General features: G+C 26.3%; 2 protein-coding genes and 2 long non-coding RNA genes across 4 annotated transcripts; 2 read left to right on the forward strand and 2 right to left on the reverse strand.

The window, feature by feature from the left end:
- Nucleotides 1-722: 722 nt before the first annotated feature.
- On the reverse strand, nucleotides 723-1,340 carry LOC136082995 (uncharacterized). Its single transcript, XM_065802407.1, has one exon. The coding sequence runs from the start codon at nucleotides 1,338-1,340 to the stop codon at nucleotides 723-725; it is 618 nt and encodes a 205-aa protein (XP_065658479.1).
- Nucleotides 1,341-1,924: 584 nt separating this feature from the next.
- LOC136082996 (zinc finger MYM-type protein 5-like) lies at nucleotides 1,925-2,569 on the reverse strand. Its single transcript, XM_065802408.1, has one exon. It carries the CDS (start codon nucleotides 2,567-2,569, stop codon nucleotides 1,925-1,927), a length of 645 nt encoding a protein of 214 aa, XP_065658480.1.
- A 3,776-nt stretch (nucleotides 2,570-6,345) lies between these two features.
- Nucleotides 6,346-7,041, forward strand: LOC136084163 (uncharacterized). Its single transcript, XR_010640370.1, has 3 exons — nucleotides 6,346-6,436; nucleotides 6,525-6,575; nucleotides 6,989-7,041. It is a non-coding gene; the product is annotated as an uncharacterized LOC136084163 (long non-coding RNA).
- Nucleotides 7,042-7,413: 372 nt separating this feature from the next.
- Nucleotides 7,414-8,459, forward strand: LOC136084164 (uncharacterized). The gene is made up of 3 exons (XR_010640371.1): nucleotides 7,414-7,499; nucleotides 7,983-8,017; nucleotides 8,319-8,459. It is a non-coding gene; the product is annotated as an uncharacterized LOC136084164 (long non-coding RNA).
- The last annotated feature ends 5,547 nt before the right edge of the window (nucleotides 8,460-14,006 follow it).

The raw sequence follows: 14,006 nt of genomic DNA on the forward strand, positions 1-14,006 counted from the left end.
ATGAATTTAAACAAAACAGTTCTTGTTATTGTCATAATAAACAAATAATCTATAAGTCAAAGTGGATCTTTCTTGCTTTTTTGCTTGCGAAATCTTTTAGATTTTTTTCATAATTAATTTCTCTACTTATAGGAGATTCAATTGATATTAGTGCCAAATTGTCTAGTCGCTCTTGGTTAATTACTGACCTAAGGTAGGTTTTAATTAATTTTAGTTTTGAAAAACTTTTTTCACCGGAAGCGACTGTAACTGGAATTGTCATCAGTATTTTTAGGGCTATGAACAAATTTGGAAATGCAGTCGACCTATCATTACAAGCCGAATATTTAAAGAGTTCTTTGGGTTTTTGTTGTTGAACGGGCAGTATTGGCTTAATTGCCTCCATTTCTTCGGAAAGCATGAACCCTTCTCTATCTTTTGTAATGTCTGTTAAAGCAATTTCTAGGTCGGCTGAATGTTTTCTGAGATCTTCTTTAGACATATTTTGAAAATTATATAGAAATCCAAAAAGTTTATGGTGTTTTTTCAGCTGCATAAACCGTGGTTGAAGAGATTGCAATGCTTTGTCTACAACTTGATTGAAAAAATTTACCCGGAATTCTGTCTTGGGGTCTAAAATTGGTTCGTCAGAAGATTCATAAAGAAACATTTTCTTTTTCTTGTAACAGCGCTTCTATTGAAATATGGGTTCAACTTCTTACTCATTTGCAAGCTCTTTGGCATCAATCAATGCTGCTACAAGTCTCTCGGTATGTCTTCAACCAATCAAACAATTTTTCAAAAGATGTCAGCCCCGCGGCAATGTCTATGGTATTGCTTTGAAGTTCCTTGCTAGTAAAATTTACTTGAAACAATAAAGAGTGCCAAAAACATAGTGCAACCAGAAACCTATAATTTGTCATTTGGCTTACTAATGATTCAGCCTCACTTTTCCCTTGAGCATCATTTGTGCTTTTTGCTAGTTCTTCTAAAGCATCACACACTTCTGCGGCTTGAAATCGTACAGCTTTAACACTTTTCATTCTACATTCCCATCTTGTTTCTGATAATGGTTTAACAGACAGGCATTTCACATGCTTTTTAAAAACAGTCCATCTTTTTGTAGATGAAGCAAAAAAGGTGTAAATACGCTGCAGGGTTCCAAAAAATGTCATGGCATCTGAACACGTTTTAGCCATATCTCCTAGAACAAGATTATAATTATGGCACACACAAGGAGTATAGAAAGCTCGTGAATTTCTTTCCAAAAATCGTGCTTGCACTCCAGAATTGTGCCCTTTCATATTAGCTCCATTGTCATACCCTTGTCCTCTGATGTTTTCAACATCTAGTCCTAGCATTTCAATTTCTTTCACAAGAGTGTTAAATTTTCACCAGTGCTGCTCTCAACTATAATAAACTTTATAAAATGTTCATAAATTCCTGCTGGGACATCTGAGTGTGTGCCATCAGCGACATATCTTAGCACCATTGACATCTGTTCCTGATGGCTGATATCAGGAGTGCAGTCAAGAATCACTGCAAAATACTTTGCCGACTTAATTCTAGCAATAATTTCCTGTAGAACAGCTTGGCCTATAGTATCAATAATTTCATCTTGTATGGTCTTGCCTAAATAATGATCATGAATGTCTTTGTTAATAATTTTCTGTATATGATCTTGCATAACTGGATCAAATTTTCCTAGCAATTCAATGACGCCTAGAAAATTGCCATTATGTGGATTTCCAATTTGTTCTTCAGACCCACGAAATGCCAAGTTCCTTTCTGCCAAAAACTGTACAGAAGCAACAAGTCGCTCAAAGACTTGATTTCAGCGTTTTGTTTCCTGTCTTATTAACTTTTCATTTAATGTATCAACAGTTAATCCAGTAGATAACCTTTGCTGCAGTTCATAGCAATTAAGTGTACATTGCAAACGTTTTTATGATTTTTCATGATCCTCTAATCTTGTATGAATATTTGACCAGCTGTCAAATCCAGAAGTAGCAAGTGCAGAATCAGAATTTGTGTCAAAAAGTTTGCAATAGTAACAGTAAACTTTATCAAATGATTCAGAATATATTAGCCATGGTCGTTCTATAACTTCCCCATTTTTTAATTTTCTTTTACAATGAAATTTCGAAAAATGTAACCCTTTTTCATTTTGCGGAAAATTTCCTACAGTGATCTTAGGGAGTCCTTTGTTCACTAAATAATCTCTGACATTTTGATTTATTTTATTTGGCCATGTAGCAGGGTCATCTTTTATCTTTAAAATATCACATAGTGGTGGGTTTGAATTTTCTTCTCTTGATTCTGAAATATCCTCATTATCCTTGTGTGTGTTAACAGATATATTTATACATAATTCAGATGTATTTTGTTGAGCATTACATCCAGAAAGAAAACTACTACTAGCTTCTGATGTAATTTCTTTAGAAATATTTGTTTCAATGTCGTCTGACTCGATTTGTTTGTCTGATTTTTCAGTTTCAAACAGATCTACTGATTTACTTAAATATTTATCTAACGCACCTTTTTCTTTTTCTGCTTCAGTTTTCTTTACCTTAGCTAAGGTTCTCTTCATGTTACCACTTAGATATTTTCTACCGACGTCCCTTTGTCTTTTACTCATATTTTGGCTAGTGTTCTTTAAAACTAAAAATTTATCTCTTTTTTTACTACTAAATTGCACAATATAATAAAATAGTTTAATTAAACTAAATTAAATAAAAAATCCCCCTTACAAAATTAAAAGTAAAATTAACAAAACTAATATAAACATTTTCCCTTCAATTAGTTAAAACAATATAGAGATAAAATATAATAAAACATATTGATAAAGAGATAATAAATAAATAAATCCATTAGAATTATAGTAAGATTAAAACATAAAAATAGCTTTTTTTATTTAAAGCATGAAAACAAACTTAAAAGTTCTTTTGTTTTTAGTTAATATAATGTTTACTAAAGTATTGAACTATATAGACTATGTGATTCTAGATACTATAATATAGTATCTAGTCTAGATAAATAAATCTTAAGTATCTAAACAACTCAACAAATTAAAACAAATAAAAATAAATCTTAAGTATCTAAACAACTCAACAAATTAAAACATAAATAAAAATGTAAGCAATTGATTACTGCAAATATCTTATTATAAATAAACAAACATTTAATATTAAGATTATTTATTAGACTTGAAAAAAAGTACTCTTAAAATTATCCAATAAAGTTTATATTGTCTTAAATATAAAATATTTACTGAAAAACGAGAAAAGTTTGCGTTAAACAAAAGTAAATAAAACTAATAGTAAACAAAATGAAAAATAATTATAGCATAAACAAACAAAAAATATATTACAAACATTTCAAAAGTAAATACAGCCTAATCTTTTACAATATAAAAGCTGCCGCCATGTTCATTGCTTACCTCGTGAATTTTCGGAAATAAGTACTTCTGGAACTTTCGAAAGTAGATTGGAAACTAATATATTTTATACCATATACCGCAATAACTAAGATAAACTAAAAATAACAATAGACGTTACCATGCGCATTAAACGTTCAACGTTAACTGTACGAATTATATTAAGATTGATAGAAATTTATAAAAAAAAATTACTGCCATTTATAATGATATGCTATAAATTGCGGGGCCCCTACCAAGCGCGGGGCCCATTTGGAGCAATCGGTCAAATCGGCCTAAGACCGGCCCTGATATATATATATATATGTATATATATATATATATGTATATATATATATATATATATATATATATATATATATATATTTATATATATATATATATATATATATATAAATATATATATATATATATATATATATATATATATATTTATATATATATATATATATATATATATATATATATATATATATATATATATATATATATATATATATATATATATATATATATATATATATATATATATATATATATATATATATATATATATATATATATATATATATATATATAGTGCCTTGGCTTCTCCTAAAATCTTTTGTTGGGGCACCAATTTGTTAAAAAACTTTCCACTAGGCATTGCTAAGATAAAAATAAAAGAATGGCTTCATAAATTTTCAAAACAATCCACAGTGGGTCAAAAGTGACATTTTCTAGCTAAAATCCCCAACACAAAAATTTCATTAACTTTTTTTATTAGAAACAGTTTATTACATTGAAAAACACAACCTGCGGGAAAAAAAAATTTGTTTTGAAAAGGCTTTAAATTTTATTACATAATTACGCAAATTATTTTAAAACTCCAATTTTTCCGATTTATAAAAAGTTCCGTTAAATCACCTAGCATATTAATAACAAGAATAATATCTAAATTTATATTTTAAGTAGAGTATTCTGTTGTTGGCTCATGCAATAAGTCAATGACACCAGATGGTTGACTTTTTTTTTGTTATGCATCATCCTTCTAAATGTGCAAATTAAAGGACCAGATACACATAAAAGAAGGTGAAAAAGGTCTAAATAATTTTTTTTCCGATCGCATTTTCTTGTAAATTTTCACATAAAGATCTTAATAGCCTTATTGGTAGCCTCTTGGGCCTCTTCAGAAAACATACCTAATGGAAGAGTAAATAGTTTTATGATTTATAGCCATGAGTCAAAATCTAATGAAGTGTTTGGGCGATATGATACCAAGGTAAAGTTCTACATATAGCGAAGCAGTTTCCCAATAGAATGTTTTAAATTTTAATGAGCTAATGTCATGTTTTTTTTGAAACTCAGCTTGAACTCAAACCTTTCTTAGTTTAACAATACTTTTTTCTCTTTCGGCTCTAGCCTGCCACTTCATAATTGGCATCTTGTATGAGATGTGGAGCATACATTCTAAAAACCTATTCCGAGCATGCAAAGTTGAAACACCATGCCTGATATTGCCTTCTAAAATTTTTTTTTGAACTGATAAAGATAGATTGTTTATTTCGGTTGGAGATGCACCACACGCTGAATAGCATTAGTAAGAGTTTGTAGCTGTGGTAAGAATAGTTTGAATTTTTGCATCTATCATTGTTATATTTACAATATGTTGTACTACAACTTCCTTTATTGTACCGTCCTCCAATAAAATAGATACATTGGATAATGTTATATTTTTAGTAGATGACATTATTGACTCATATTTTGCAAGAACTACTTCTTTGTATTCTTTTTTATATTTAAATCTGAAAGGCCTACAGTAGCTAGTTGAGGATGGTTTCGGATTTCTCCAAAAAACCTGTTTTGTCTCATCTTTGAAACAATATAGTTCTAGAGGAACAAAGCAAGTTATGAAAAGCGATTCGTCAGTATTAAGTTAACTCGTATTTTATGACTGTTGTTTATAAACAGATTGCCCTGTTGCATGTAATATAATATCGTATCCGCCTAGAATATCGTATCCCCCGTAAGAAAATTGAAAACACAGATGCGATTTAAAATTATAGTAATTAGAAGTGCACCTAAGCCGACCGAAATAACAAACAAATGAGTTTTTTGGAAAATTTTATTGATTTTTAGCAGTGGAAAATATAATTTTTGACATACGAGTTCAAATACATTTCCTAGTTAAATTAGAAAGAGTTAAATAATATTGAAAAAATTAAATATCATATATCCTATCATATAATATGATTGACCATATGACTTATGGTCAATGATGTTCAAATAAAACTTACCATGGGGGATATGATATTCTAAGCAACAAATTCATTTGATATACAAGGTTATACAAACACGTATGTTACAAGTAGTATTATAAGTATCAATATGAAACAAATATTTATAGATAAAGATAAAACAGCTCTATTAAATAGTTTTTTAGGGTTTGCTTTTTACTGCTTTTATAGTAATACTTTATAGTATAATGTATTAGTTTATGCAATAAAATTTATACAATTCATATTAGCATTTTAATTCTAATACTTATTTTGAAAATGAAAATGCTACTCTCTCTCTCTCTCTCTCTATATATATATATATATATATATATATATACATATATATATATATATATATATATATATATATATATATATATATATATATATATATATATATATATATATATATATATATATATATATATATATATATATATATATATATATATAGAGAGAGAGAGTGAGAGAGAGATATATATATATATATATATATATATATATATATATATATATATAAATATAGAATATATATATGTATATATAATATTAAAGTATAAGTCTATTTATTTATTTCGTTTTAATTCATATATTCGAATATATGAAATAATATTAATTTTTAATTAAGTTTACATATATTCAATGGAGAAAATATTGGTAAATTATGTGTTGTGTAAAAAATCTACTGATAATGATAAATATCATTTTGGATGTTATAAATTATGGGAAAATGATCTGCTCAAAATTTGCAATACATGTGCAGGTATACAATTTTTTATGTCATTTTAAATTTGTCTTTAGTTTGATTATATATAAATCAAATTTAATAGATATATTCCTTTATTTAATAGACTCAATAAGTGGTATTTCTTATCAAGAAAAAGTTGTTATAGTTGAAAAAGGTATCATTGTCACACTATATTTGTACTATCTATTATGTATGTATATAAATATGTGTGTGTCTGTTTGTGTGTCTATATATATGCATAATAATATATGTGTATATTATTTAGCTTTTCAAAAGTTCACAAAGCAATCAATTTGTGAAATTTTATCATTAGCATTGCTAAAGTCAATTTTTGTGGGTCAAGTATGTGTAATTTATGTCACCGTTACTGTTAAAAGTTGCTTATTTCTTTCGGATTTAATTAAGAAAATTTAATAATGAAATTAGCTTCAAACAAATATTAAAACATAATGTCAAAATTTGTAAAAATAAAAAAAAATTATCGTTTTTTTAATTTAAAATTTTTTAGTAATTAAGTAATGTTATTTTAGACTTTTTAAAAATGAAGTTTTATTTATTGCTTTATAGCTATACAGTTATAGACATATTATATATAGTTCTGGTATGAAATCAAAACGTAAGTTTTATTTTAAATTTTACTAATATTATGTTAACATTATTGTTTTTCTTTTGTAAACTTTATTAAGTATTTGTAAATTTACTTTTCGCAGATAATTTAAGGTTATATTTTGTAATAGATATAAGAAAACATAATTACAAGATTCAACTTAATTTTAAAATAAAAGGGAACCTTATGGACAAAGATTTGATGAACTTATTGACAAATCAACAAAAAGATGACTTATTGTTGACTTGAAGCAAGTTATCGAATAATCTCAAGGTAAGTGTTATATATAAGCAAATAAGAAATTGATTATCTATGTTTAAAGTTGTTTAAGTTGTTTAATATTATTTTAAAATAAAGAAAAGTTTAAAATTTCGTTTTTTCATTTAGGATAGTGATTTTACATTTAAAGTCTTGGTCCCTGAAGCAATATTATATCTGTTTGCTGAATTGGAAGGAATCTCAAGAAATAAAGTATTGTTCATTAAATTGCAACATTCTGCATAATAATTAATCAAACCTTGTAATATGCTATGATAAAATCTTGTAATTAGGCATTATGATTGTTTGATTTCTAAACAAAATCAACCAATCATCATTATTATCCATATTTTTAACATTATTAGTTTATTACAGACAGAGGGCTGCATATATATATATATATATATATATATATATATATATATATATATATATTTATATATATATATATATATATATATATATATATATATCTCTATATCTATATATATATATACATATATATATATATATATATATATATATATATATATATATATATATATATATATATATATATATATATATATATAAACATTCATATATATATATATATATATATATATATATAGATATATATATATATGTATATATTTATATTTATATATATATTTATATATTTATATCTATATGTATATATTAATTATGTTTTACTAGGCTGAAGTATTGCTAAGTTCTTACTCTTTACAAAGGTATGATTTTTAAGATCAACTGGTGAAAGGTGTCATTTTATAAAATTCAGTACTAAATTTGGTATTAATTGATATTTTTTTAATAACTGATTATTCCAGGAATAAAGCTAGAACAAATTTTCATACATTTTAAATTTTTTACTGATTAGTATTGCTGTGATTGCTTCTAATTTATTCTAGATTGCATTAGTTCCATTAATTGAAACATCCTAATTATTTATGCAATTTTATAAAGTACTAATGGCAAATTGCCAATGGCAATCAAGTATATTGATTGATTAAATGACTGATTTCATTTCAGAACCAATGAGTTAGTGAGTAAATTGTCTGATAAAGACGATGATTTTTTTTTAGTTAATAATTTTTTTCTATGATTATTTGTTTGCTTTGTCGAGACATTATATGCTCAATAAGTTTAATCCCATGGGGCTGTAGAAAATTGTTCCACTAATCAAAATCTGTTTCATATATAATGCAACTTTCACTTGCTGGTGGTTCCTCTTACAACCTGTTGCCTATTTTTGAAATAAAATATAACACTCCTGTCTGTTACTATTTTTAAATAAAATAAAACAAATTGTTATTTTTGTATGCATATTTTTTTTTTTATTGTTTTAGATAAAAGTCTGGTAATAGGAAAGAAGGTTTCACATATAAATTAATTTTTTAGTTTATTTTTTATGCCTAATACTTATATTATGACATGTATTAATTGTTTATTTTATTATGACTCTATTAATTTTTTTTTACCATTAGAATCTTTTGAGCGTTTGTTATAGTGCAAATGAAAACAGTTCTAAAGACGAATCATCACAAATAGCACAGGTTGATCTCTATTTAAATGATAATTAAGTATTATAATAATTTAAATAGTAATTTAAATTATTATAAAACTTGACAACAACATAAATAATAATTTCATTATTTATGTTGTTGTCTGTAATAGAATATGACATTTCTCATAAAAACACAAGAGTAATTTTAAGTTAAGGTATTTAGAAAAATAAAAATAAAATAGTTGAAATATTATTAGTAATCAAAAGACTTTTAAAAATACGCAAGTTGTGTAAAATATATTTTTATATTTTTAATACTTTATTGATTTAAAAGGAAAATATAGTTTTCTACATTGATATTCTAATACCTTTCTAAATGCCTAGTCAAATTAGAAAAAGTTCAATGATGTTCAAAAAATACATATTAAATAGAACCAATATTTTATTAAGTTGTATGCAGGTTGTGTTAGTATGTATAATATAAATTTTAAAAGTTATTATTATATAACAATACATATTTTTAATTATTTTCCAGCCTACAATGGAAAAGGAAGAGAAAAAACCACAATACTTTGATAATTTTATCCAATATTTGACGGAAAACATATATCCACCTGGTCTTGGTAAAAATGATAAACGTTCGTTTCAAAGTGTGGCGAAAAAATATTCTGTAGAAAGTAAGATGGTTAATGATATACAAGTTTTACATTTTTTTAGCGAAACTGCTTTTTAAGTTGTTAATTATTTGTAGATGGTAAGCTCAATAGAAAAGTGACTGTTTGTGGAAATTCTGTATATGCAGATGTTATTGTAGACCAAGAAGAAAGAATAAAAATATTTACAGCGGAGCATGACAGTCCTTTAGGTGGACATAGTGGCCAAACAATAACAAATGCCAAAATTATGGAAAAATATTATTGGCCTAATATCAGCGGAGACATTATAAAATGAGTAAATTGTTCACTTTTTAAATGAGGAGTTAACTTTTAACATTTTTACTTCCTCTATAGAATTCCTGATTTTCAATGTTTAAATTTTGTTTTTATAAATTATTTAAAATAGCCTGACTGTTTTAAATACTTTAAAGGCCCTACCAAGATATACACTCTAGACAACTCTATATTACACATGTTTTTTTATCACAGTTTTTAACTAATGGTTTAATAGTAATTATAACTAATATTTATCTCACAGGTAAAACAATGCAAGCGCTGTCAAAAATCTGGTCAGATGCTTTCCGTATCAGAACCTTTACATTCAATAAAGGTATAATAAAATGATGTTAATATAAAACAAAATTTTTCTATTGCCTTTTTTCCATACTCAAAAATATAGAATTTTGTAAAATAATTAATTTAATAAGAATTTTAGCTAAAAAAAACTGACTAAACCAAATACAGCAACAATACTTGAGCTAATTTTTTTAGACTACACGAGTTTGGGAAATTGTTGGGATAGATTTTGCTGGCCCGTTTACGGAAACATCAATAAGAAATAAATATTTCATGAGCTGCACAGATCTATTTTCAAAGTGGCCTGTTGCTTATGCATTGCCAAATAAGGAGGCTTTAACAGTAGCAAAGTCGATAATTAAGTTAGTAACTACATTTGGGTTTCCATCTGTGATACTTTCTGACAATGGTACAGAGTTTTGTAATGAGGTAAGGACTTATATATAAGTTTTTGATTTTTTAATTTATAACAAAAGTACTTCGATGAGTTTACGAAAATTTCACTGTCTTTCTAGTTGAACAACGAAATGTATAGGTTGTTAGGAATAAAGAGAAGAAAAACGGCTGTCTATCATCCTCAAACAAATGGCCAGGATGAAAACACAAACAAAAATATAAAAAGGCATTCATCTTATTTTGTGTATTTTTAAATTCTGCACTGGTCATATAAAAACATTGAAATTAAAGTATTGTTTCAGTCAATTTGTAACAAAATTATTTATTGTACTAATTTTTATTAGAAAAATAAGAAAACTAATTGATGAAAATCAATCCAATTGGGATGAATTCCTTGATGCAGTTTTGTATCCACTACGAATTGAAAGACAAACCTCTACAAAAGTTTCGCCATTTGAGATAATGTTTGGGGGTCGCTTACCTGTTTTTAGTTGTGAATTAAAAGATGTAAATACATTTTCTTATTACATGTACTTAGGTGTTTAAAAAACACTTAAGTACATTTATTTAAAATATTACAAGTGCATTTATTATAGGAATTGCATAATATTTTAAGGAAATTCCTGATTTTGGTCCTACAGAGGAAGAAGTTGTAGTTGAAGTTGAAAAAAATAAGAGCCATGTTGAAAATTTAACAAATCTAGTTGCTAAGGTATTTTTTACTTGTAGTTACTTAGTTGAGATAACACATTAATTGTACACATTATCTTTAGAAAATTATAGTTGTATTTCAACACTCAATTGATTTTAGAACATCAAAGATGCTCAAGCAAAACAAAAAAAATACTATGATGCTAGAGTTCTGAAAAATTATAAAGTAGCTTTAGACCCAATTGTGGTAGGAGATAAAGTTTTACTTCTGGATATAAGAGGAAGAAGAAGCAAAGGGGCTGCATTCAAGCCAAGATTTAAAGGTCCTTATTATGTAGCCCACATTACAAAATGTGGCAATTTCAAACTCACTGAGTTGAATAATGTTCCCTTAAAAGGTACTCACAAAAAATTGCACATTAAAAAGTTCATTGAAAGTTTGGAGAGAGGTATTTATTATTTAATTTGAATCTTTGAAAAAAAAAATCTTTAATGGATAAATGATGAAAAAAACTTAAAATGATAAATGATTAAAAAGCTAACTAATTCCTAAAAATAATACCTATTATTAAAAATAATACCTATCAACTATTATTACTAAATTACATTTTTCTATATAAATGTACTGTTTAGTATTATTTTTATATTTCTTACCGTTAATTTAGATCAATTGTTATCAAATAATGAGATAGGAAACAAAAAAGCCCACATTGTACTGTAAATTATAAATGGTAACTAGTGTTTTTTGGTTCATACTAATGATATATAAGGAATAACTAGATATCTACCTATAAATTTGTATTTAAAAAAGTGAAGCCATAATTGGCTTTTTTGGGTGGAAAATTAATTTACTGAATGTATCATAACAAAGCCAATGTTTTCAAATTATTAGTGATGTATCCATCCCAACAGCTGATACAGATGAATCAACTAAATATTCAAATTTTAAAAATTTAAAACCATACAACTTTAAATCGTGTAATCTTTTTCATGGAATCAGTACTGGTAAACAAATACTTGTACTCAAATCAAAACCAAATCATTATTTTAAAAGATATTAGAAAAACTCAGTTAAAAAATTATACATTTTTTAGTTTCATGAAAAGAAAACTTTCAAAAAATAAATACAATTTTCGAGGAACACTTTTTATTTCAATTTTAAAAAGAAAATGATACTATCATAAACAGTTTACTTTAGAAATTTAGAATTCTTTATTAATTTAAAAGTAATTTAGATATCTAAACAACAATCATATGTTGTTTAGATAACTATTTTTAGATAATTAAGTTGTTTTATAATTATTTTATTTTGTGATGTTCGATCCCCACTATGTCCCTGGTAATACCCCTCTCAACTTGTTTTTCGGCGCAGCGGCCTTGTTCATCAAGGTTTGCGTTTTGGAGTTATAAAGTTGAGAGAGGATTGTAACCTCATCTAAAGTAACCTACTTGATTCAGTGGACTTGGGGAGTTGAATTAAAATAAAATAAAAATAACAAATAAAAATATAGAAATATTGTAAGCTATACTTGAACACATAAAGATAACAATGCTTATATTTGTTACTTTTAAGTATAACAATAGCTCAACACAAAATAAAATAATTCTAAAAACAACACAGTGGTAATAAAAGTATTTTATGTTTGCTTGATTTACAATCTGTCAACAGTTTATGTACCTTTTAGTCATTAATTACCTTCTGCAGTAATGCTGGAAGGTACAATAACATAACTGCAAGGTAAACAGTGTAAAAACTTACAGTGGTTTAATTGATCATTGTAAATAGCTGTTTTGACTATAAACTAAGTCTGTGTCAGACATAACTTAGAGGTTCCTTCTATAAATGTATATATATTATATATATATATATATATATATATATATATATATATATATATATATATATATATATATATATATATATATATATATATATATATATATGTATGGGAGATTCCGTGTGAGTAACATTTGACTCTCTTGAAGCTATTAAAAATGAACCGAAAATAGAAATGACTTAAATATTTCCAGAAATGTGAAGTGCTATCATATAATTTAGTATTTAGTTACAGCATTAAAGTCTTCACTTTTTTTCAAAAATTAACTTAGTGTAATTTTTGAAAAAAAGTAAAGACATTAATTTACGTAGCATGGTGGTTGTAATGCTTACTTTTTACCACTTCTGAAAAAATAACATTGTCAGACTATATGCAGCGAATGGCATGGTTAAAAAAAATCATTTGATGTGTGTATTTGTAGAACATGTACATCTAGTTAATTTTAATATAATATATATTGATAATTTTAATATAATATATATTGATAATTGTCTAATATATATTGATTTATGTATGTAGTGTAGGAAACACTGATGATTTTCTAACATATTAGATCATCTTAGAAAATGTAAAATAAAGTTATTAATTTGATTTTTAAATAAGGTTTTAGAGAATGTTGTTACATAAAATTACAGCAGTATTGAAAACAGTGAAGGTATATGTTATTCTGTTATAGAATGTGATAAAAAAGACTTTTGTCACAATCAGGGGCTAGCAGGATGTATTAATGGGTTTGTGACATAGTCAACAAATTGAAGATTAAAAGAAACCTCTACTTCAACCCTACCTCTCTCTAGTCATCTAGTCACATTAATTTCTTTCAATAAAATAAACATTTTTTTTTGTTGTTGTTCACCACCTCAAGGCCGAGAAGGCCACTACAGGTGAGGAGGCTATTTAGTAGTGGTTATAACCCTCTCTCAACTCTATAACTCCGAAACACGAACCTTGATGAACAAGGCTGCTGCGCGGAGAAACAAGTTGAGCGCGGTACTACCAAGGACGTGGTGGGGATCGAACTAGGAACCTCTCCCTTATGAATTGAGTGCTTTACCACTACACCACTACCGCTTTACAACTACCACACTACCAACAT

This window comes from Hydra vulgaris, chromosome 08, assembly GCF_038396675.1.
Source record: "Hydra vulgaris chromosome 08, alternate assembly HydraT2T_AEP".
Lineage (NCBI taxonomy): Eukaryota > Metazoa > Cnidaria > Hydrozoa > Anthoathecata > Hydridae > Hydra > Hydra vulgaris.